Source organism: Macrobrachium nipponense, chromosome 15 (assembly GCF_015104395.2).
Source record: "Macrobrachium nipponense isolate FS-2020 chromosome 15, ASM1510439v2, whole genome shotgun sequence".
In the NCBI taxonomy this organism is placed as follows: domain Eukaryota; kingdom Metazoa; phylum Arthropoda; class Malacostraca; order Decapoda; family Palaemonidae; genus Macrobrachium; species Macrobrachium nipponense.
Window position 1 is genome coordinate 25196947 of NC_087208.1, and position 24096 is coordinate 25221042.

A 24096-nucleotide genomic window follows, 5' to 3' on the forward strand; every position below is an offset into this window, starting at 1 on the left:
TTTTGTCAATCGAAAAATTATGTAAGAATAAAAGAAAATCTAATTATCTCAAACTTTTATTTTTCAGACTTGAAAACAGGGGGACAGCAAGGGTTGGGGAGTGTTGCATCTTAGTGGGTCTGAATAATTGTTGCCGTCTTGGCTGTCAAAGGATATTCTCTCTCTCTCTCTCTCTCTCTCTCTCTCTCTCTCTCTCTCTCTCAGGAGAAGTCTCTCTTTAATCAGTTGGTATTAACATACATGCACACTGTTTCTATGTTCATAGTGTTTTAAAAATGATAGTAAAGGTAAAAAATCTTTGGAAGACAAAAAACAAACATAAATTTTGTTGTTGGCAGTCACTGGTAAAGAGAAATAGATTAATATTTCAGGGAGAATAGAGAGATGAACTCTCTCACTCTCTCTGTTTTACTGAGATGAATGAATTTTTATGGTACATGTATGTAATATGTTTATTGATATTTGCAATTAATAACAATAATAATAATAATAATATAATTGTACTTACAAAATTTGTACGTGATAGTATTTAAAAGAAATAAAAATAACCTTTCCATTTCACTTTCAAGTAAGGGTAACTCCTCTCTCTTACTGAGATGAGAGAATTTTGATGGTAGATGTATATATGTTTATTAAGATTTTCAAATGATAATAATAATATAACTGTAATAAAAAATAAAAATTCTTTCCTTCATGTTTCTTTCTAACACTAGAGAAGCTCTCTCTCTCTCTCTCTCTTTTTACTAAGATGAGATCATATTTATGGCACATGTATCATATAAGTTTATTAACATTTTCAAATAATAATAATATAATAATTATATAACTGTAATTACAAAATTTATATATGATAGTATTTTAAAGAAATACAATAATCTTTCCATTTCACTTTTTTAAATAAGGACATCTCTCTCTCTCTCGCCCCACAAAAAAGTACGTATGTCATAGTGGTAACTCTCTCTCTCTCTCTTTTGGCTGGAAGTGTTAGAAGTAGATGCATATGTACGTATATATATACCTTTAAGGGTACTAATATTTAAGATGACTTTGAAATTATATTAATAACATAATCTCAAAGATTAATACATTAAGAAGATAATAATTTAATGTAAATTTGACGCAGGATGTTATTTAAGGTATACATTTGGTATTTGAACTTTCAAGATAGGCAGATATAAGCATTTTTAGAGGGGAGTTCTAACAATTTGTGGGTTCGAGTTATCCGCGGGTGGGTCTGGTACACATCTCCCGCAAATACAAGGAAACAACTGTATATATATATATATATATATATATATATATATATATATATATGTGTGTGTGTGTGTGTGTGTGTGTGTGTGTGTGTGTTTGTGTTTTAAATATCCTTTTACTAGCACCTCATCCTTTTCCCAGCCCCAGGCAGATGCTAGTATTCAATTACACCTCAAACGGTTAGAAATATTCTTCACCACTGCAAATTCTTTACTTGGATAGTGTCTATTCCCATAGATAATCTTTTCATTCCCATTCAGTTAAAACAGAAGAATTAAAGATTCAATGCGCTCATAATCTGTACATTTTGAAAGCAAAGGTGCGCATTTCTGAAACATAATGAGAGCAAAAGGATTTACGCAAAATATATCTTTTGTTTCTCATTGACAAAAGCCCAGCGAATGAGGGTTAACACAGAGAAACAATACTACTTTACCCTCGTAATTAAACAAGGAACATTACCATTAGCAACAGTAGCTTCCAAAATCACCGAAAGACTGTATCCTGGAATTAAGCGCCTCCTAGTAATAAGAGAAGCGAAACATGCAATATACGAAGTAGATATCAGACAATTGAAAGCATCCCAGTTGTTGGAATAGTAGGCCTATTCACAGCTAGCCAGCCAGCTGCGTTAACAAGAATTCTTCTGAATGTCAAACTTTTCTCCCGTATTGTTACTATGCATCAGAGGGAAGCTTTATCTCTAACCGGCCGCAGCCGCTTTGACGATATTGCACTTTAAATGAAGTTACATAATAAAACGAATAAGTTTTTCACTATCAAGCGGTATACCGACTCGTAATGTTTAATATTTCTTAGATCAGTAAAAAATGTTTGCCTTTTAAACGAGAGCATAGTGTACGTCAAGCTACTGTTAGTACTAACAGTACATGATAGCGTGGAGTCAGTATATATTGAACAGAGGAATGAGTAAGCACCGGAAAATAGCTAAAGCAATCAGAAACCAGATAGATATACACCATTTTCCCTATTCTCAAAATTAGATTCATTTTCAGCTTCAGGTAACATACAGACCACGACCATGTCCATTAGCAATTTTACAGAAGCACCTCATCCTCTCCCTTAACGAACATTTTAAAGGGAAAAATGGTCAAGGCTTGTTATGCATCAGTCAGAGATTGTTATGTAATCCCTGCCGCCAATCTTTCTTCTACTTCTTTTTCTTTTTCAAATGAGACTTCCCTTAATCTCTCTCTATGAGCAGGTCGGCTGTAACCTAGGGCAAGTTCGAACCCAAGGTTTATGTAATCCTTATCTGGAGTGTTTTGGCTAGGACGACGCCAAAACCATCTTTTGGGAAATGAGGCTACCAATAACTGATAACCCAAGGCTGGAGGAGTATCATCTTACCCCGTAATCTTTGTCTATCAGTCACGCAGTACACTCGGGATCAACTGCATCCCTTAATAGGTTTCTAGTCGGTGGTGCGTGGACAGTACTTCCAGAACCGGGCTGGCGAAGAGAATCTCACATTGCTTAATCAAGGGTGCACTTTCAAAACCGAGCGGTTACTTATAAATGTGTAAACAGAATCTGCCACTGTTTTGGAAATCGATTTGCCTGTAAATCAGAGTTATGAACTGAAGATAATGCTATTTCTAAATGAAGTTGCCATCGCTTGTTCGACCACTTTTTTTCTCGTGACCAGATTTTGCTACACCAGATGCCCTCAGTGATTTGGAACGTGACTGAGGCTCTCAGTTTTTCGTCACTGTAAACGAAAAATTCTTTGTCGTATTTACGGCAGAAAAAAATGCTTGAGAAGTTGGAAACAAACTCGAATTAAAGTGATTAAGGGGACCGAAAGATTACCTAACCAGATAAGCCAGTTTCTGACGATGTTGCCAAACTCCAACTAAATTTCTTTGAAGAGGAGTCGGTAATTACCGTTTATACTAACATTATTTCGCTGATACTACAGTCCAACAGGAAAGTCCAGAATGGAGGCCCAGGTGACGAAGAGGCAGTATGTCACTGTTGGCATCATCTGCTTCATAAACCTTATCAATTACATGGACAGATACACTGTGGCAGGTATGAGATAAAACAGATTATTTATGTCCGCATTTTTTCTGTGCGTGTGAAATATCTGCTCCGTAAAATGAATAAATTACCCGGACAGTTTGGCTGTGGGAAGGAAGAGATTATTATTTTTTTCCTTATAAAAACGAACTATGAAGGTTTTACTTTTCTAGGTGAACACTGACTGACTGGGAAATGAGTGAATCTTTGCATCAGTGAAGCAACACTCCACTCCAGTTGTTCAGGGCTACCTCTGGCAACGCAAATTGTTTGTTAAACGTTAGGACTATCTTCTGTAGGTTCTTGGTCAGATAACTTGGAAAAGTCAGGTATTTTCGGCATCAAACAAAAATTTCTTGTAGAAACCAATCTGATGATGCATATCATAAGAGTTTGGGTCAAGGAGTTATAGGGAATGAAAGTTAAGTCAAGTTAAGATAGTAGTAGAAGGATTAAATGTGCTTCTGAGATGAAAAAACACACGCAGGACCTCACTGGAAAGCGGGCAAACCCCAAGAGCCAGCCCACTTGTAGGCTCATAGGGGTTACCTGGGGCAACAAAACATTGAAAGATAATCACATCAACATAGAGCTCTCTTGCAATAATTCTCTCTCTCTCTCTCTCTCTCTCTCTCTCTCTCTCTCTCTCTCTCTCTTCTGTGTGTGTGTGTGTCTGTGTATAAAATGTTGGGGTTTCCTTCTAGAGCCTTTGAAGTTAACGTTCGATTTAATAAGATGTTCCCTTTCTTTTGTAACCTATTCTAATCAGTGCAACCTTATGGGATTTTGGGTTCATTTTCTACTCTAGTTCCTTAAGCTGAAACTCGTATACCCTCTGAAGTTAACATTCTAACAGAATCGCCTATATCTGTAAGTAAAAAATCGTTTGCATTTCTGTCACAATAGCTTCTGAAGGCCACTCGGCATTTCTAGCTGATCTTTTCTAGCTCTTGATTAAGTACTTTATGTTTCAACTATGTTTTTGATGATAGGAAGGACTCTAAATACAATCTCTAGGAACATTTCTGTCATCTAACTGCTCTAGATAAACACTATCTTTTCCATAAGCCTTTTCACACCTATACAAAAGCTGCAAATTCCTGGAGCTTTTCAGTTACCCACAGTGGCTTTGCAGTTTGTGTCTAAATCCACATTTTGAAAATGCTGACTGATTTCATGAGATGTGCTGTGTGAGCCTCCATCAGTGTCAAGTTCATCAACTAGACCATATTTTGCAGCTTATCTCTGCATCTCCCTAACTTATCAGTTTCAAAATATCCTGACTAGTAATCTATTACCATCTGATAATTCTCTCCCTTATGTTAAAAAAAATCTGATTCAGTCTTGCTCCATTTCTCTCCGGCGGATCACGTGGGATCAGTTACTTTTTTTCTTCTTTTTTTTTGCCTCATCATGTTTTGATAAATAGTCCACTTGGAAACTTTACGTTTTATTTGCGTATTTAGATATGGTCTGAGTGGCAACAGTGTCTTCAATTCAGATTTTTCTTGGGGTGGGGGTAGGGGTGTGGTGGGCAAAGGTTTAGAACTTATCCCCTCTAGTATATCTTTGGTATATAATCCCCCCGAGAATTTTCTGAAAATCTGTGCGCATTTTGGAGCATTTTGAAGCCATATAAGATTCCCCTTGGAGTGAATTTTAATGTTATTATTATCATTATTTCAAAGGCTACGGGGGGGGGGGGGGGGGCAAACCAAGGGGGGCGGCCATCAGTGTCTAGAAAGGGGCAAGTGGCGCCCCAAGGCCCTCAAATGACTCCCCTGCGTGGCAGTGCCCACAGGTGTCATTCAATATAAACGTTTCCTTTAAGTTCTAATGTGATTGGCTGCCTGAACCTTCCAGTAGCATTCTCAGCCATAGCTCAGTGAAAACAACTGCACGGCTTTGCTCTCCCTCTAAAAGGTGCATGACAGCTCCATTTGTAGAAGTGTACATGACACTCTTCACTCTGAACTTGTAGCTCTAGAGTGCTATGGCTCACCTGATAATCCTTGGACTTTCAGTCTCGCATCTTTAGATGTAATCAGATGGCCTGTGGTCTGGCTTTATCACAAAATTCACTCCACAAATTTTGAAGGTGGAATCTCTTAACTGCAAACTGCAACCACTATAATAGCAAGGCGTTCCTTTTCAATTGTGCAGTAATTGCACTCGCTTTTCTTGCGTTTTCTACTTGCGTAAATGTCAAAGTATAAATCATGTGATGAAGTCGCTTTTTATATAGTTCCCCTTAGTACTATTTTCTGTGTTACAGTTTCGTGAAAAAGTAAGGTTCTGGAACTTTACTTATATTCGCTGATTATTTGTACATTTGTATTTTGTTTAGTGTAGATATGCTTAGTAAGATGTCAGTGAAATTCTCGTATATTTCATTTATGTTTAAAACCACGCCAATGTGATTTAATTAGAGGTTTTACGTAATGTGAAAACCTTCAGATTCAAGTCAGCCTATTCAATTTTGCTCATATATTTTACGTATCTTCCCATATTACAGGTCTATTTTTTATAGTAATTTATTCCCTTTCCTATGAAGTAAGTTATTATGATTGACATATAATAGGCACAAGAGATAGTAATAGCAATGCTGGTTTTTACCTGAAATCTCTGAATATTACGTGAATTGGATTAAACGTGATTAAAATGGTTTCAAGTAAGTTGTGCTCACCTCGCTAAAGGCCACAGAATGAGACAAAGTTTATATCTAATGATGGAACTGGCTACCAAATCCATTATGTTGAAGAAGCTCACAGAGCTTATCACTAACTGTAAAGTCTTGGTATTCCGTTTACCTTACTTAGTGAAGTCTTTAAGTAGTGGACTTTAGTTTAGGCTGAATGCATCCTGAAGTGGGCAGTTGGTTGTCCATTCTATGAAAGGAGCAATTACGTAGATAGGGGACCACAAATATAGAAAATGGAGACACGTTTTTCTTGCCATAGACTCTAGATTGTCCTTCATTGATCATGAAAGCGCTGAGCTCTTTTTGCTATGAAACTCCATTGCTCATGAGGACCCAACGCTATGACAATTCAAACTAACAGCGTGACATCTATTTTCAGAGACATTAGATAATTCTATTGTTATTATTATCATTGGGCACAATTTTCCGTGTCGAAAATGATGACAATGGTTGCAGGTCCACAATAATATCGCATGCGAGTATAAAGTCTTTAATGGATAATAAAAGCTTTCGAACCTTGTACTAGGTTGTACTAGGTTCATCTTCAGTCAAGATGAACCTAGTACAAGGTTCGAAAGCTTTTATTATCCATTAAAGACTTTATACTCACATGCGATATTATTGTGGACCTGGAACCATTATTATTATTATTATTATTATTATTATTATTATTATTATTATTATTATTATTATTATTATTATTATTATTATTATTATTATTATTATTATTTTATCTTATTTTATTTTCATTTTTGCTCTATCACAGTCCTCCAATTCGACTGGGTGGTATTTACAGTGTGGGGTTCCGTTCCGGGTTGCATCCTGCCTCCTTAGGAGTCCATCACTTTTCTTACTATGTGCGTCGTTTCTAGGATCACACTCTTCTGCATGAGTCCTGGAGCTACTTCAGCCTCTAGGTTTTCTAGATTCCTTTTCAGGGATCTTGGGATCGTGCCTAGTGCTCCTATGATTATGGGTAACAATTTCCACTGGCATATCCCATATCCTTCTTATTTCTATTTTCAGATCTTGATACTTATCCATTTTTTCCCTTTTCTCTCTTACTCTTCAACTCTGGTGTCCATGGCATTGCGACATCAATGAGTGATACTTTCTTCTTGACTTTGTCAATCAACGTCACGTCTGGTCTATTTGCACGTATCACCCTATCCGTTCTGATACCATAGTCCCAGAGGATCTTTGCCTGATCGTTTTCTATCACTCCCTCAGGTTGGTGCTCGTACCACTTATTACTGCAAGGTAGCTGATGTTTCTTGCACAGGCAACAGTGGAGGGCTTTTGCCACTGAATTATTATTATTATTATTATTATTATTATTATTATTATTATTATTATTATATTATTATATTCAGGACATGAATCCTATTCATATGGAACAAACCCACAGGGGCCACTGACTCGAAATTCAAGCTTCCAAAGAATATGGTGTTCATTAGAAAGAAGTAACAGAAGGCAATGGGTAATACAGGAAGAAGAGATCGGTTACTGGAAAGGAAAAAATGAAATAAATCAATAAATAAATAGCTCAAACTTTAAGAAAATAGTTAAATACAAGGAGAATTGCTTTAGGGTAGTGACGCGTTGCATCTGCACTTGAATGTGTCCATTTGCACAACAACCTTAGTACTAAGGTGTGAGGAGCAAAGAACCTCTGGAACTGAGATCTACGTAGTTTATGTTTACTTCTTTTGTCCTCAGCAATACTCTTCGACATCCAAGGCAGCTTCGGCATAGGAGAAGCGGAGGGGGGACTCCTGCAGACCGCTTTCATCTTCGCCTACATGATCATGGCTCCCCTCTTCGGCTGGCTGGGTGACCGCTACAACAGGAAGTGGCTCCTGAGCGTTGGCATCCTCTTCTGGAGTCTCGCCACCCTCCTGGGGTCTTTCATGCCGGTAAGTTCTCACTCCCTCGACAGAGTCTTAGTAGCGTCTCGATTTCCGAGGCTTAATGTTGAGTACCCAGTGTGCAAATGTTAATAGTTTGTTGTATATGTTTCCTTTGTCCATGTAGCTGTTGTAATATATGCAGCATTAACAGCAGTTGTGTTAGGAACAACGAAAACCATTTTCGCTGTCATTATTCTCTTTTAATAGAGATGACAGTTCAAATATCATAATATCAACAGAAGTTTATCTAAATGCAGATGAAAACAGGTATTTAGAGACCAGTAACCATGATAAGACTGAACAATAAACTCCCCAAACTGTCCTTTCTCTCCAAGAGTTCCATTCCTTGCTCTGGCAAAGTTGAATCTTTTGTTGCTGTTGTGAGGACTTTAACCTTTGGTCAAATGGTCATAAAGATGCAAATAAAATATATTTTCCTCGTCTTGCTAACAACAAACAAACAAAAGATGGGACCAAAAATGTAATCTAAAATCGTATTTGACCTTTGACTAATAAGTTTGGCATTGACCCCTAAAATTGAGGTTGCCCTCTAAGTTTTGACCTCCAAGTTTGACCTTGACCTCTAAGTTTGACCTTAACCTCCCAGTTTGACCTTGACATCTAAGTTTGACCTTGACCCTTAAATTTGACCTTAACCTCCCAGTTTGACCTTGACCTCTAAGTTTGACCTTGACCCCTAAATTTGACCTCAACCTCCCAGTTTGACCTTGATCTCCAAGTTTGACCTTGACCTCCAAGTTTGACCTTGACCCCTAAATTTGAGCTTTGCTAAGTTTGACCTTACCCCTAAACTTGACCTTAATCTCTAAATTTGACCTTGACCCCTAAATTTGATCTTATCTTTTAAGTTTGACCTTGACCTCTAAGTTTGAACTTCACCCATAAATCTTACCTACACCTATAAGTGTGACCTTAACTCCTAAATTTGACCTTCACCTCTTTGTTTGGCCATGCCTCTTAATTTGATGTTAACCCTTAGTTTGACCTTGACATCTAAGTTTGACCTTGACCCTTAAGTTTGATCTTGGCCCCTACTGTGACCTTTCCTTTTACATTTTAATAAATTATGCATGCCAACTATAATGTCAATACAATGATTAATAGTGGAATTGTGGTTAAGTTCTTATTTGACCTTATGTGACCTCTAAGAATGATTGTGTCCTTACTCTCTCCATGAGCGTCATGAAAGTCAAATACAAACTTTGCCTTGTGTGGTTTTAAATGATATGACGAATTCCATTTTCTTATTGACCCTTGACCTCTAAGTATGACCTCGACCTCAGTTTGCCTACTTGCTCCATTAATATTTTTTTCCTTTTTGTCAGATATGATGTGTTTTGAACAGTTCCATAGTTATGACTATAGTAGATTCACATCAACCGTGGATTTGATTGGCTGTTGATAAGCCTCAGGAGACGTGGATCATACGTTCTGGTTATGTGAACTCTCTCGAGAGACTGAGAGTTTCCAGCCCTGTGACAGGCTTATCAACAACAAATCAGGAGCGTCGTAAGGGACTGGCCTAGACATCCAATGCACGGTTGATGTGAATCTACTATAGTTCATATTCGCTTTTGAAAGTTGACGTTATGTCCTAGATTGATTGAAAAGTAATGTTCTTCTTTTTACCCATACCCACTTTTGGTCCAGTTTCGGTAAAATTACTCTCTGAACTTTTTGCGTGGTCCACATCAAAAGGAATTATAACCTGCGTAAAGGAATCATTTATCATTTTATAGTTATTAAAAAATTACAAACTAAAACGGAAATACTTCTATAAGTATAAACAACATTTAAAGTAACTACCACAATCATTTTCCTCTGAAACCTTGAAGAAGTACGTGATACCTCATCTTAAATATAAAAACATTTTACAAGAAGAAAATAATAATATAGGATGGATGATAACAGCCAATTTTTCAATTACGCACTCAGGACTATGTTTCCTTCTTGGTCCTTCGTTGCGTGGTTGGTGTTGGCGAGGCGAGTTACACCACCATTGCGCCAACAATTATTTCTGACCTCTTCGTTGGAGATAAAAGGTCGAAAATGCTCGCCATTTTCAATTTCGCCATTCCGGTGGGAGCGTAAGTTTATCTATTTCTTTTTACTACTCGCAAAATGAAGAGTAATGGTGACAGTATTTTTTTTTATGATTATGAAATATAGGAAGAATTGCAGCAGAATAGTCTTCATTCTGCTTGTGACTTCGGAATGACGTATGTCCTCTTGGACAAAATGGCCAAATACTTAACTTGAAACTATATTTAAGCATGGGATATTGAGAATGATTATTTGCAGGGGCCTGGGCTACATATTGGGTTCGGTGGTCCTGTTTGCAGGAGGGCATGGAATGAGCGATGATGACCGCATCGCGAAAGAAGTGTGGAGGTGGGGTCTTCGGGTGACTCCTTGGATGGGCGTCATTGCTGTTGTAATGATAATTTTTCTGCTGGAAGAACCCACCAGAGGCAAATGCGAAGGAGGTCAAAACATTAAGACAACTTCACTACTAGAAGATCTGAAGGATCTGGTAAAAAAGTAAGTTGATGTTTGGCGGTATTCATGATAAGGTGGCTTCCCGCCATGGAGCAGGAAAGACGCCAGTGGCATTTTCGGGTGCGTTCGTAGCAATCAACTCTCCCTAACTGGCAAAAAAATCACACAATCTTAACTATACTGCCGGAAAACAAGTATTTGTAGAATTTTTATAAAATATTTTGTCATGTTTTCAAATGTAAAGTACAGACAACCTGTTAAATTGCCAAGTAAAATTTTTTTCCACACAATTTCAGCGAAGCTTTCGTGTTGAACACCTTGGGATTCACGGCCGTTAGTTTTGTTATGGGGGCCCTGGCTTGGTGGGCGCCGAACTTCATTAGTCTAGGAGTCGATGTGCAAGAGTCCAGCAATGTCCCTAAGGAATAGTAAGTCTGTCTTCAGTTACCTTTTTTATTTTCGTAGCATAACGCCGCTATTTAACACAAATCTCCATGTTGCTTATATGAAAGGGATATAGTGCCTGAAAGTTTTGTTGATTGTGAAATGATACATCATGTTATGTGGTACTTTGTTCTAATCTAATCTTGATACTTTTATCAAAAGAATTTAAGTGATGCTTATCATAGGGAAAGCCAAGACGATAACACATGTCGTCAAAAATAATATAAATTTGTTTATGGCCAAACAAAAGAAAATAAACTGTATCAATGTAGCTACTAATAGACCTGGTTGCAGGTGGCTCAAGTTATTGTGGCTTCCATCTCGTAATCTGTTAAATCAAATGACAAAAGATAATGCAACTCTACTGATACACACACGCGCGCGCGCACTCATATATATATATATATATATATATATATATATATATGTATATATATATATATATATATATATATATATATATATACTTTTTTTGTATCATTATAATGAGACCAATCAGTTCCCTGCGATTTTTTAATTACATATATAAAAAAGACTAGTATTCTTCCACCCAATTTTAACCATTTATGTTGATTCATTCTAAAAATAAATTAATAACTTGTCTTGCATAAATAAACCGAAATACTGTTAATATAAAGGAGTTTGAAAACACAATAATGTATTCTAATATTTTACCGACCGCTTTATTTGATTATTTACTTATTTGTTATTTATTTTTTCTTATTTGATAAGTAACCTCTTCTTTCTGCGTCTTCTATTACCTCCTCTTATACTTCTCTCTTATGAAACACCATATTCTTTGGAAGCTTGAATTTTCAACTCAATGGCCCCTGTGAGTTTGCAACATATGGATAGGGTTCACCTTCTGAATAATAATAATAATAATAATAATAATAATAATAATAATAATAATAATAATAATAATAATAATAATACTCTGGTGGAGGCCATATCTTATGCGTTTCGCACGGTGACATTAATTAGACCGAATATTTTCAATACCGTTTTGATGAAATAACTCAAATAAAGGGTTCCATAGTTTAATCGAAGTAAGTACGTAACATCTCTTCCTCAAGGTCTATGGGACTACAGTTCGTAATCCAAGACTAAAAGCCCGTCGTGCTCTTAATAAGGCCGAAGAAGAAATTAAAGAGAATTTTATATCAACACTATGTCCTGAGAATAATCTATTTAACCCTAAAATCTAACTTCTAAGGACATTCCACCTAATTCAGGCCAAGGATATTCTCATACCGGACCAGTAGAAACTTTTGTATAGATCCAATGTCTAAACATCCTAATTTTTCTTCTAAGGTGTCACAGGTTGATATTGCCATGTTCCCTGTATATATATTATATATATAGATATATATATATATATATATATATATATATATATATATATCTGTGTGTGTGTAACATATTCATATATAGTATATATCTATAGTAGATTCATATCAGCCGTGCATTTCAAATCTAGGCCAGTCCCTTACGATACTCCTGATTGGCTGTTGATAAGCCAATGACAGGACTGGAAACACTTACGGGCTGCTCTTTGAGAAAGAGCTCGTGCTGACACAAGGTCAGCTTAATCAAAAACAACATTAACTGGAAACTCTCTCTCGAGAATTTACTTGGGTAGGATGTATGTTCCATATCTCCTGAGGTATACGTCTTTCAGGAGAGGTGGAAGATACATCCTGTCTACGTGAACTCTCGAGAGAGACTGAGAGTTTGCAGCCCTGTGACTGGCTTATCAACAGCCAATCAGGAGCGTCGTAAGGGAAGGGCCCAGACATCAAATGCACGGTTGATGGGAATCTACTATAGTATATATATATATATATATATAGATATATAATTATTGTATGATAAACCATGAAACAAATCTTGATTCCTGTTGTTGTCATCTGAACAATAATTATCAAGATAGACGTCATCCTTCAAATCGGTAAGAGGAAATCCCTTTGCATAATTAGTCTGATAGGATTTTCTAAACTGAATAAGAATGTAACCTATTTAATATCCACCATAATCTTTGTTATTCCCAAAACTTTGACGATAAGCGCAAGACTAAAGACACAATCCTTCGTAAGTGAATTTCGTTATCTTATCTGGGCGACTTTTTGGATTCTTAGTAGAGAAAATAATTAGATGTTTCCTAAACGAGTGACTCGGCATTGACCTGTTGCCACCTAGAACTCGTTTACTGGGATGACGCCGTGTGGCTTCCATAAGTGGCTTTTGGCTTTGGTTATTATATGATTAAAGTAATACCACCACCTCAGAACCAGGGCCGGGGTTAGAAAATTATAGTTATTAAGACGATGTTTTTTACGTCTAATATAAAAATGATTTTCCAAGTAAAATTTCATTATCGCCTCAGTGGCGTGGTCGTTATGGTGTTGGCGTACCACCTCGGTGACCGAGGGTTCGATTCTCGGGCATTCCACTGAGGAGTGAGAGATGTGTATATCTGTTAATAGAAATTCACTCTCGACGAGGTTCGGAAGTCACGTACAGCCGTTAGTCCCGTTGCTGAATAATCGCTGGTTCCATGCAACGTAAAAACACTATACAAACAAACCAAGTAAAATTTACTGTTAATATAGTATGCTTAGCAATGTGAAGAACAATACTCCACCGTTCTGTATTCACGTTTTCAGTAGCAGTTTATTCCCCTGAATACAGAGAAGGCTTCTAACGGTAACCGGCCCTGCTCAGAACCCATAAGACAGGTCGACCAGACTAGGGATGAATGAAGAGTTACACGAATCGACCGCACAAAGTGAAACATGACTCATGATTTACAGGTTGTATTAGAGGATAGTGGAAGCATGGGCCAAGAGGTGAGACATCGAATTCAGGCAGGTTGGAAACAGCAAGTATGAGGAAAACAGAGGAGAAGAAGATAGATGCAGCAGAAATGAGAATGTTGAGATGGATTTCGGGAGTAACAAGGGAAGATAGGATTAGGAATGAGTACATAAGAGGATCGACAAAGGTAGTTGAAATATCGAAGAAAATACAGGAGGGAAGGCTCCGATGGTATGGACACCTGCTACGAACTACGAAGAAAGGAACATCATGTTGGAAGACGTATACGATGGAAATGGAAGTGCGGGGATAGAAGGAAGAAGGGATGGCCAAGAAAGAGATGGCGTGATTATGTAGGAGAAGATATGTTATGGAAAGATATTGACGAGAACGATGCACAGGACAGAAATCGATGGAGACGAGTCATTCACAACGGCGTCCCCATATGAAAATGGGTTAGAGCTGAGAAGACGAAGAACCAAGGACAGTTAAATATTTAGTACTATAGTATATATATATATATAGATCATATATATATAGATATATATATATATATATACATATGTATATATATATTTACAATATATCTATCTATGGGTCCTAGATGTCTGGGATGTAGCAGTCAATGTGACACTGTCTGGACGACCTGACCTGTCTTAGTCTGATCTGAACCCTATTGAACCCATACTAGATCTGCCTCTTGAAAGATTGACCGTTTTAACGTTTGAGGGAGACCGGAAGCAGAAAAAGAGTTCCAGAGCACGGCGCTTTTTGGAACAAACAGTTGATGGAGAGGCTTATTTCATTTGCACTAGTGATTTCCCCGCACATTAAGGATTTTAGTGTTTAAAATACAATTGTTAAAAACTTCCGCACTTTTATCATCCCCGTAGAGGGGTAGAGCTGTCAGTATACCTCATGCGGTACACTGTAAGCATTACTTAAGGTTCTTTGCAGCGTGCCTTCGGCGCCTAGCTGCAACCCCTTTCATTCCTTTTACTGTACCTCCGCTCATATTCTCTTTCTTCCATCTTGTTTTCCACCCTCCCCTAACAACTGATTCATCGTGCAACTGGTTTGAGGTTTTCCTCCTGCTTCAACTTTCAAACCTTTCACTGTCATTGTCTGTTTCAGCGCTGAATAAACTCATAGGTCCTGTTGCTTGCCTTTGGCCTAAATTCAATATTCAGTTCAGTTCAGCCCTTTTCTTCATCGTTACTGATGAGAAAACACTAAGGTAATTATAAATATCCTTAGACTACTTCGAGATTGGTTGCATAAGCAAAGGGAGGTAACCGAAAAAATTTACTTCTTTATTAGAACGTTATCTAAAAGCCATTATCAGGCTCTTTCGACTTCTGAATAGCGACTAGTATCCGAGTTGAGTTAAGTATATCTTAGAGTTTTACCAGACCACTGAGCTGATGAACAGCTCTCCTAGGGCTGGCCCGAAGGATTAGAATTTTTACGTAGCTAGAAACCAATTGGTTACCTAGCAACGGGACCTACAGCTTATTGTGGGATCCGAACCACATAATATCGAGAAATGAATTTCTATCACCAGAATTAAATTCCTCTGGTTCCACGTTGGCCGAGCCGAGAATCGAACTTCGGACCACCGGGTTGGTAGCCGAGCGCGAAATCCACTCAAGTTATGCTAATTTGAGTGTTTCTATTATTATTATTCAGAAAATGAACCCTGTTCATATGGAACATGCCCACAGGGGCCAATGACTTAGAATTCAAGCTTCCAAAGAACATGGCTAGAGAGCTGCAAATCGGTATGTTGATCATCCATTCTCTTATCATCATACATACCAGATTGCAGCCCTCTAGCTTCAGTATTTTTATATTTATTTTCTTTAAGGTTAAAGTTAGCTATAATCGTGCCTCTGGCGACTGGCATTGACATACGATAGGCCACCACCAGGTCGTGGTTACAGTTTTTGGGTCGCGACTCATACAGCATTATATACCGAGACTCCAGAAAGATAGGCCTATTTTTGGTGGCCTTGAATATTTACTGTAGTGGCTCTATTTTTTTTTTTTTTCAGTGATAGAGAATATGATATAGCCTGCATAAGGGGAAAATTTTTCATCAATTATATGATATTTCACGGAACACTCAAATTTTTTCAGATTAAAAGACCAGATTCATCTGATCACTGTTCTGCGGGAAATTGTAAAGAACATTTTTAAATACCAAATGATTTATCCTCTCACCATCAATCGTTTTCTTACAGTGTATCGGTCATATTTGGGGCAGAATCGATGATATCCGGTCTGATTGGCGTCCCCCTGGGCGCGTACCTGGGGCGAAAGCTGCGTACGAGGTAAGAAGGGTTGGAACTTGGTTCCTGGTGCTCAGCGTTGAGTTGTAGTACCTGCTTATGATTCCATACAAACACACACACACACCACACACACACACCACACATATATATATCTATATATATATATATATATATATATATATATATATATAGATATATATAACTATATAGTATTATAATGTATACATATATTATAAGTGAATAAATGTCTAAGATAAAAATAATCTGTGGAAGTTTTGACGTGGCACTGGATTCCTTATAATCGTTTCCGCTCAGGTACCCGAAAGCGGATCCTGTAGTAAGTGGCATTGGAATCTTAATCGCTGCTCCCTTGATCATCCTGGCAACGTTCATTTCGGAACGAAACACTCTCGTTGCCATCATTCTGTGTTTCTTCGGCCTCATCTTCCAAAACCTCAACTGGTCCATAGTTACTGACATGATGCTGGTAAGTGAACGTCTTTTTTTAAGAGATCCAGGTTTGTTCGTAGCAAATCTGTGACTCTTTTTCTCATTTTTAGTGTACGCTTTTATAACTGAGAGTATACTTACATGCTTGTTGCCTAATGTCAGCACGTACTATTTTACAAGGTGGTGTTCGCGAGCAGGTTTCTTTTTTTAAACAGAAAATGCCAATGCAGGATAATATAATATATATAATTATATTATATATATAGATATACTATATATATAGTAAACTGGCATAAATGTATGTATATACATTATGTATATCCTTTCGTTTGTAATTATCATACATTCACAATACAAGCTTGGAGTATGTTGCCTTACAGATACATTTTTTTCAGTCTTGTACATTTTCTCGTGTGTTCAGAAGACGAAGCATAGAATAAAGGGCTACATATATCAAGCGGAATTTTCTGCGTAATCTTGTTGACTGCATTGTCTATATGTATCTACTATGCACACATATCTGCAGAATTCTTCATAGAGTCACTGCGATCAGCGAAGAAAAATGTTATGCAATGAATAGGCGGGTACATAGCTTAAGCTAATTACACATATTGATCGGAGCAAGAATAAAAGCAAAGAAATAAAATTTATGTTTATATGGGATTTTATTTTTTCAGTATACAGTCATTCCCACCAGAAGGGCGACTGCCAGCGCGCTTCTCATCCTGGTATCGCACATGTTCGGAGATGCTGGCAGTCCTTACCTGATGGGCTTGGTGAGTAAGGAAATGTTTTATAGGCTCTCGGGTCTTATTATGACCCACTGTGTCTTGCAACCGAAAAGTAGTGACGTTAACTCTTTGCTCACTTCTCTTCTATTATGACTAGGACTAGCAAGTAGCGATGTTTCTTTGATATACTACACTTCAGGTCAGAGATGGTCTAGTTCATGAATTGTCTGGAAAATATATAAGAACATTTGCAAGTTTTAAAGGCATGCAATATTACCATATCTTTTCTGAAATATCAGCTCATGTTGACCTGAGTATCTACAGTACTAGAGTTTTAAATTTCAAACTTGTTCATGCCTGGGAAGCATTTTCGATATAGTAAGACTTGAACATTTTGAATCTTATTGATCATGCAATCAACGTTGCTTGGGTTATCTGACATCATGAACAGTTCGAGAGTAAGTTAAAATCATACACTCTGCTTAATCGAATTCAAAATATATGGAGAAAAATTTACACTCATAATCATGCAAGACAAATGCCCCCTGCTTTAAACAGGTTTAGAATCTATGCCTAAGCCCTGCTTTGGCGATCTACTCTCACCCAATCCAATCCGACTTGGCCAGAGTAAATACACTTATCCTGTATAAATCTTTTCGGGGAAAGTAGTCTTAAGGTACAGAGCACTCATTAAAATATCTTTTTTTGGACATTGACAGTTCTCACTTCCACTTGATTGGCTCCAAGGTCTATATAGTCTAGACCAGGCTTGCTCTATCGGTCTAGTGCTGCCTCTGGGTTTATAACTCGTGCATTTTCCCCCCTTTCCCCTCTTGTTTTCGTCCTATCTGGAATAGAGAAGGGTTTTAGGTCACCTGTTGGAATCCGTATTTAAAACCAAACCACTGAGATCCTTTTGATTGACATTTCAGATGGCCGACGGCTTTGCGCAGTTGTTTCCCGCAGACAACACCACGATCACGACTACAGAAATCGCTGTGACCCTCACGTCGACAGCTACCTCAACCGACTCAATTATTTCCACTACAGCTAACCCTGATGATGGACGCGCTGATTATGTCAGATTCAAGGTAACTTTGTTTACTTTAATTCTGTTTTCTTTCGTCCAAGTTAATGGCCCTGTCGGTTATTAAGCTCCGTGTGAATGTTTGTAGATTTTGACCAATAAAAATTATGACAAAGTGATAACATAATTCGGTAGATAATTCGCAGTTTGTGAAGCCTTACCTTCTTGGGAAATCACATTTCCTTCGCTTATGTATAAAAAGTTAAGTACAAATGCCCATATGAAATTATCAAATGCACTTAATCAAGTTTTTCAACGTTCTCCAGTTTTTGTTGTTGACCTCTGTGACCTCTGAAAAAAAAAGTTTTTCTTCCAACTGAACGAACATGGCGACATATTTACATTACGTACGCAGATATTCTTGTTTGATGATGTTTGTGAATGCATCAACTGCATTATTACAGCCAAAACCAATAATGCAAACAACTATTTCATCTAGCTTTTTCACAATCCCTTGTGAATTCGCCACTCAGTCTTTGGGCCCACACCTGTCTTTTTATATTAATTCGACACAAAACGTTTCCTAAGTGAACATCAACGATCATCGATGTCTACACATCTTGTAAAGGGTTATTTTCTTCTTCTTTCTAGTCGCTACAGTACGCCATGGCCATAGTTACCTCCGTGGATTTCATAGGTACAATCTTCTTCGTCTGGCTGGCGTTCTACATCGTCAGGGCTAAAAACAGAGTTATTGCCATCGTCAAAGGTACGGCCGATGTATGTTCTGAAGTACTAGATACAATATATATCCTATAGGTAATGTTACATATACAAACCAATTATATATACAAATAAATTTTTTTAGTTATTTTTAATCTTTATAAAGCAACGATATTTTCCCCCGATAGATAATGCAAAGAAAATAAAGATTATAGTTTATTAATCTGCAAAAAAGTGTCAAGCCGGAAGGGGAAGAAAAAAAACAAAAACAAAAAACAGAGTTAATTTCAGTGTGATGAATAAAGGATAAGTAGGTTCGTCAGAGTGAAAATGCTGTGTTCATCATTCAGAGTGGGGGGTTAAATGTATATTCTACTAGCTTTCATTGTCTTCCATTCATTAGCAACCTTTTGAAGATCTAAGTGATCAGTTAGATCACTATCTTAAGCTAGCAGTATTATATAATGTAAACGGTTTGCTTTCGTTCCTTATAGTTACGTTGGTACTATATTAGGCCTGTGTATGCGTTTGTGTGTGTGTATGTCATATATAGATTCTTAATTTCTTACATACATATGTACATACATATACACACAGTCATATATATGCACACACTATACAGGTGTGTATTTAAACAACAAATACTGTCCGTTTTTTACCAACTTGAAATCAACATTGAGGGCGTTTATCTCTTGGTTTAACCGTCCCCAATCCCCCTAAATCGGGCCGCGTCCCCGTGGCCACCCACCCCCAAGATTGTGAGGAAGAGAGAACGACGCCCTACACTTCTACAAATCTTCACCAGGATTAATGTTTGGTCGTATTAAAACAGGAAGTTATATGAATCTACTATGAGATTCAGGGTCTCTGTAACACGGTTTTTTTTACTTTGCTCCTTGTCAAAGCATCGGATGTAGCTGAAAGTTGAAATATGTATATTTTACAACCACACAAATTTTGTCAGCATTATCAATAATCTAAACCCCATAGTTTTAATTTTTATAGAGTAAAAATGATCTAGCCGACGCCATGGCCAATGATTACAAGCCAAGAGTCGAAAAACATTCATTACGTAAGCAAGGTAAACACCTTTTGACGAAATATTGCCCCGCCCATCCACCAGACAGAAACTCTATCGGCTCTGAAACCCAAAGACTTTATGAATGGCGGAACGATACATAGATGTGGGTGGGGTATCAGTGCTAGCGTAGTAATACTACTGTAGCAGTAGTGCCGCAACAGTATAGCAGTAATATACATGAATTAAACGTTTAGGCCAACTGCTGGGATCCTTGAGGATCATTTATCACTTCTTACAACTACTCGAGAAATTAGTTTTTATAGCCAGAACTCAAATTTTCTGAGCCAACAATGCCCATGGTAGCCTTCAGTGTTATCCTGAATTATAACGAGGCGAAAGTGGGAGGAGCCTCATGAAGTCATCATTCTGACGATAATTATTGGTGAAGGTTTAAAGCCAATATACGGTACCGGCTATTTTTTTTTTTTCAGTAAATAGGTAGATAGCCAATAAATAAAAATTGTTTGACATTGGATGTAGAAGTTATCAAATCAAGCTTGTCTACTATGTTTTTGAGAATTGCCAACTATTCCCTACATCTTGTCAATCTGATTGTGACCTATAAAGTAGACTGTAATTTCTTAGGAAACCTATTTTGGGAGTTAGACTAATAATATAATCGAAGTGTTTTTGTATTTATTAACATATTTTGTTGGCTTGTTCATTATGACAACTATCAGTGGAGAGGTTTCAGAGTTCATAAAGGTGTACTGCTTTGCATGTATTTAAATTTGAATGTCATTGTTGCCAGAGGTTTAGCCTACGTTACGTATAGCCAATCATCCATCGAGAAAGAGGGAAGAAATGCTGTCATAAGTTACGTAACGAGTGCGTTCGAAACCTTTTCTCTGAGTAAGTTGGCCCGTCTTAAAAAAAAGTCACTTTTACATTATAAGTACCAAAATTATTCAACCTACGTAATGCAGAATACAGTCAAAGTTTATGTGTAGATATAATATGTATTCTGAATAAGCGTTATATTCATGAAATGCATAGATAAAAAGTTATTGCGAAAAAACCGTGTTACAGAGGCCCTGAATCTCATAGTAGAAGAGTGAAATCTGCAGAAACTTCACCAACCCGTCTCCGCAGTCCTTACCTAACCACTTTGAGCCTTTGATCAACCTTGGTTAACCTTTTAACCAGATCTCTGTATCACCGCATTTCTTATATACTACACTAAGGAATCATCTCATTATCTTCTATAATTTTTTTCACCTCATTTGGCCAAAATCTTAATGTTCTGAAAGTTCTTATGCCTGCTGTAATGCACGGAATGAAAAAATTGACACGCACTAGTATATTTCGCTTCATATTAAAAACTAAATGGAAATAACTACGCATACGACGCACAGAAGTGTAAGAAAGAAACCCTCACTTTTATGCAAAATGATTTACTAGCAGCTTGGAACTTTCTTCGCTTCCTTAATGATATTTAGATATCCAACCTTCGGAGGTTTTGTAGCATTTTCTATGAATGCTTTCTATATCATCAAAACATAATCATAACGGCAACTCGCATAAAACTTTGTTGAATTAACTTCCTAATAAGCTCATATTCTTACATCTCTCATCTCTAGCTTATTTGAAAAGTTGTGGGTATATATATTAACTTGGGGAAACGTTATAATTTTATGATAATCTCTTTCCAAGAAGGAAATTAGCTAACCTATATGAAATGCTATCCTTATACCAATGTCGATTTTTGGGTCCCAGTCTAAAGGGCTCCATACACTGAACGATTGTCTGTATTGTTCGCAAAAACATTGTGTATGTGCTTGTCTGAATGCAAAAGTGGGCGGAGTTTCGTGTCTGAACGATCTCAGTGGGAATCTGTCACGACCAGGTTGCTGGCTTGCGACTTAAGTCTCATACACAGGTCGTTCAATGTGTGTTTGTCTGCCGATATAACGCTATCACGCACGTCTCTTCTAGAGATGATGCCATGTCTTCCAGAGACAAAATCTTTGTTCAGACTGAAATCGGTGAAGATATCGTTCATACTGTCTAAATAGTGTGTGTGTGTGTGTGGATTCATGAAAGTTTCGGTGCAGTTCGCACTGCCCCCATCGGAGATAATAATCTATAATACTTACATTACTTCAAAACAACAATGATGTTGCTGAGAATAATGTAGAGGAGAATATTAAACACTTACTGCTCAAAATATCAAGGGTCATGATCACAACTTATCATCTAACGAACGCTCACTTTTCCAGATTCCAAAGAGGATAATCATCTCGCCGAGATCTCAGGACACGTCAATGCTGCTTTCGATTCTGGCACAACCGAAAGCACAACAGTCGACCAGCCAGAGAAGATGAAAAATGGAATCGGTGGTTTAGGCAACACCATCATCCCAGATGAAGGGAAGACAGGAACAGGAAGCCAAGACGAGTAGAAAAGGCGTCTAACTTCGAATGTATTTTCTTCGGTTCCTTGAAAATATAAGTCGTGTTTATAAAGAATCCTTGTTACTTGGGAAGAATACTAAATTTTAGATATATATATATATATATATATATATATATATATATATGTATGTAAGTATGTATGTGTGTATGTGTATAAATGTGGAAGTACAGATTCAGAAAATAATATTTATTCGTGATGTGTTGTAATCTAAAGTTTAGAAATGTAAGTGACAGCTTAACATCAGGACAATCAGAGGTGGAGATGAAGTTGTCTATAATTGAAAAGGTTTTCTTAATCAATTAGGAGCACTCTTAACCTGTGCAAAATCTGCAAACATTAACCAAAACAATACGTTTACCATGAAACTCCTGAAATATTAGCTTTATTGAGTATTCTGGCTCACCGTCCACTGGAACATTAACGTATTCTTTTCAGTCATTATGTTTTACATTACTCAGTTTTATATTCTCGATCTCGGCTTGATATGTGAAGTGAATAATTGCTAAAGAAACAAGACTACTATTGCACCTGGTTGATTAAAAGGTATTTAGACCAAGTTACGAAGTTTTACTTTGGACGATTACCCTGTTTCTGAGAACCCTTTCACAGCAAATGGTTCTAAAATGATACTTTATACTTTCATGGGAATGATTTGGAATATAGCTTCCTAGTTTTATGACCTTCGGAAACTTGCCCCTGTTATTTAATCTCACGTCTTAGCAGCAAAAGAGGGCAAAAAGTGCATGGAATAGAAACTAAAGGAAGGAAAAGAGCAAAGATACAAAAGTTGTTGTGAAATTTTATGAGAAAGAAACTTTTATCATTTTGGCAATAGCACTAAATTCCATGGTTTCAACTTCATGTCATTAATTACTTTACATTTTTTGTTAAAGAAATTTCATTTGAGAGAGGAAATGTTGAAACAATTTTTAAAAATTTAATCTCGTACAAAATGTGCGAATAACTTTTTTTTTATACATATATATTTCAGCATTTCTCGCCATAGAATTAACTGTATGTTCACCGAAAAAGTATAAATTATGTATTACTGTACATTTTATGTAGTTTTTTTTTTTGTTTTTTTTAAATATATAGTTTACGGTTAGTCAGTTTTATACTTTTGTAAAAAGAAACAAGCCTAATATACACTAACAAAGTATGTTGAAAAAGATTTAAGTTAGGTATTATAGGTACTGAAGTTGACTTATAACATTATTGTCAGCGAGCGGCGACATAGGCTATAAGCCTCGGTTTTAGCCATAGTTATATATTGGCATGATTGCACAGAAAAATATCTTGTATAACCCTTTGAACAGTCCATAGGCTATGCCTCAAGACCAAAAAATATTGCTAAATGTGTGATTTTGCAAAAACGAAACCTCTCGGACCTCTGTTGATACTTCGGTTACACGAGATCGTTGCGAGTTCATTCAAGTGTGATTCTGTGAGATTTAATTAGTTCAGGCGTACATTTGATGGTGATTTCCTTAATCCCATCCAATAAACCTACCTATACATTGGCGTTTTCCCCCGCCATATAGGGTACTAGGCTACCTAGTCAGGGAAAAGGTAAGTTCGTTGATATTGAAATTCTTTTGGTCACAATATCTAGGCCGTAGGTAGTAGGCTATAGTAGTGTGGTACTTTTTTCGGAAGACTCCAGCCATCCATTTTTACATGAACCAC

The 24096-nt window shown here is 37.1% G+C and overlaps 1 protein-coding gene across 1 annotated transcript; it reads left to right on the forward strand.

Moving 5' to 3' along the window:
* Nucleotides 1-2635: 2635 nt before the first annotated feature.
* Nucleotides 2636-22966, forward strand: LOC135227043 (protein spinster-like). The gene is made up of 11 exons (XM_064266836.1): nucleotides 2636-3309; nucleotides 7718-7914; nucleotides 9865-10016; nucleotides 10231-10470; nucleotides 10725-10856; nucleotides 15933-16022; nucleotides 16299-16470; nucleotides 17111-17209; nucleotides 18097-18255; nucleotides 18843-18960; nucleotides 22215-22966. The coding sequence occupies exons 1-11, from the start codon at nucleotides 3216-3218 to the stop codon at nucleotides 22394-22396; spliced, it is 1635 nt and encodes a 544-aa protein (XP_064122906.1). The 5' UTR covers nucleotides 2636-3215; the 3' UTR covers nucleotides 22397-22966.
* Nucleotides 22967-24096: the final 1130 nt, after the last annotated feature.

Excerpts from the sequence above, each read along its gene's own strand:
- LOC135227043 (XM_064266836.1), top strand. The coding sequence starts at position 3,216 with ATGGAGGCCCAGGTGACGAAGAGGCAGTATGTCACTGTTGGCATCATC. Across the intron at positions 16,471-17,110 it reads TAGTTACTGACATGATGCTG|TATACAGTCATTCCCACCAG; the intron begins GTAAGTGAACGT and ends TTATTTTTTCAG. Across the intron at positions 18,256-18,842 it reads CTGATTATGTCAGATTCAAG|TCGCTACAGTACGCCATGGC; the intron begins GTAACTTTGTTT and ends TCTTCTTTCTAG.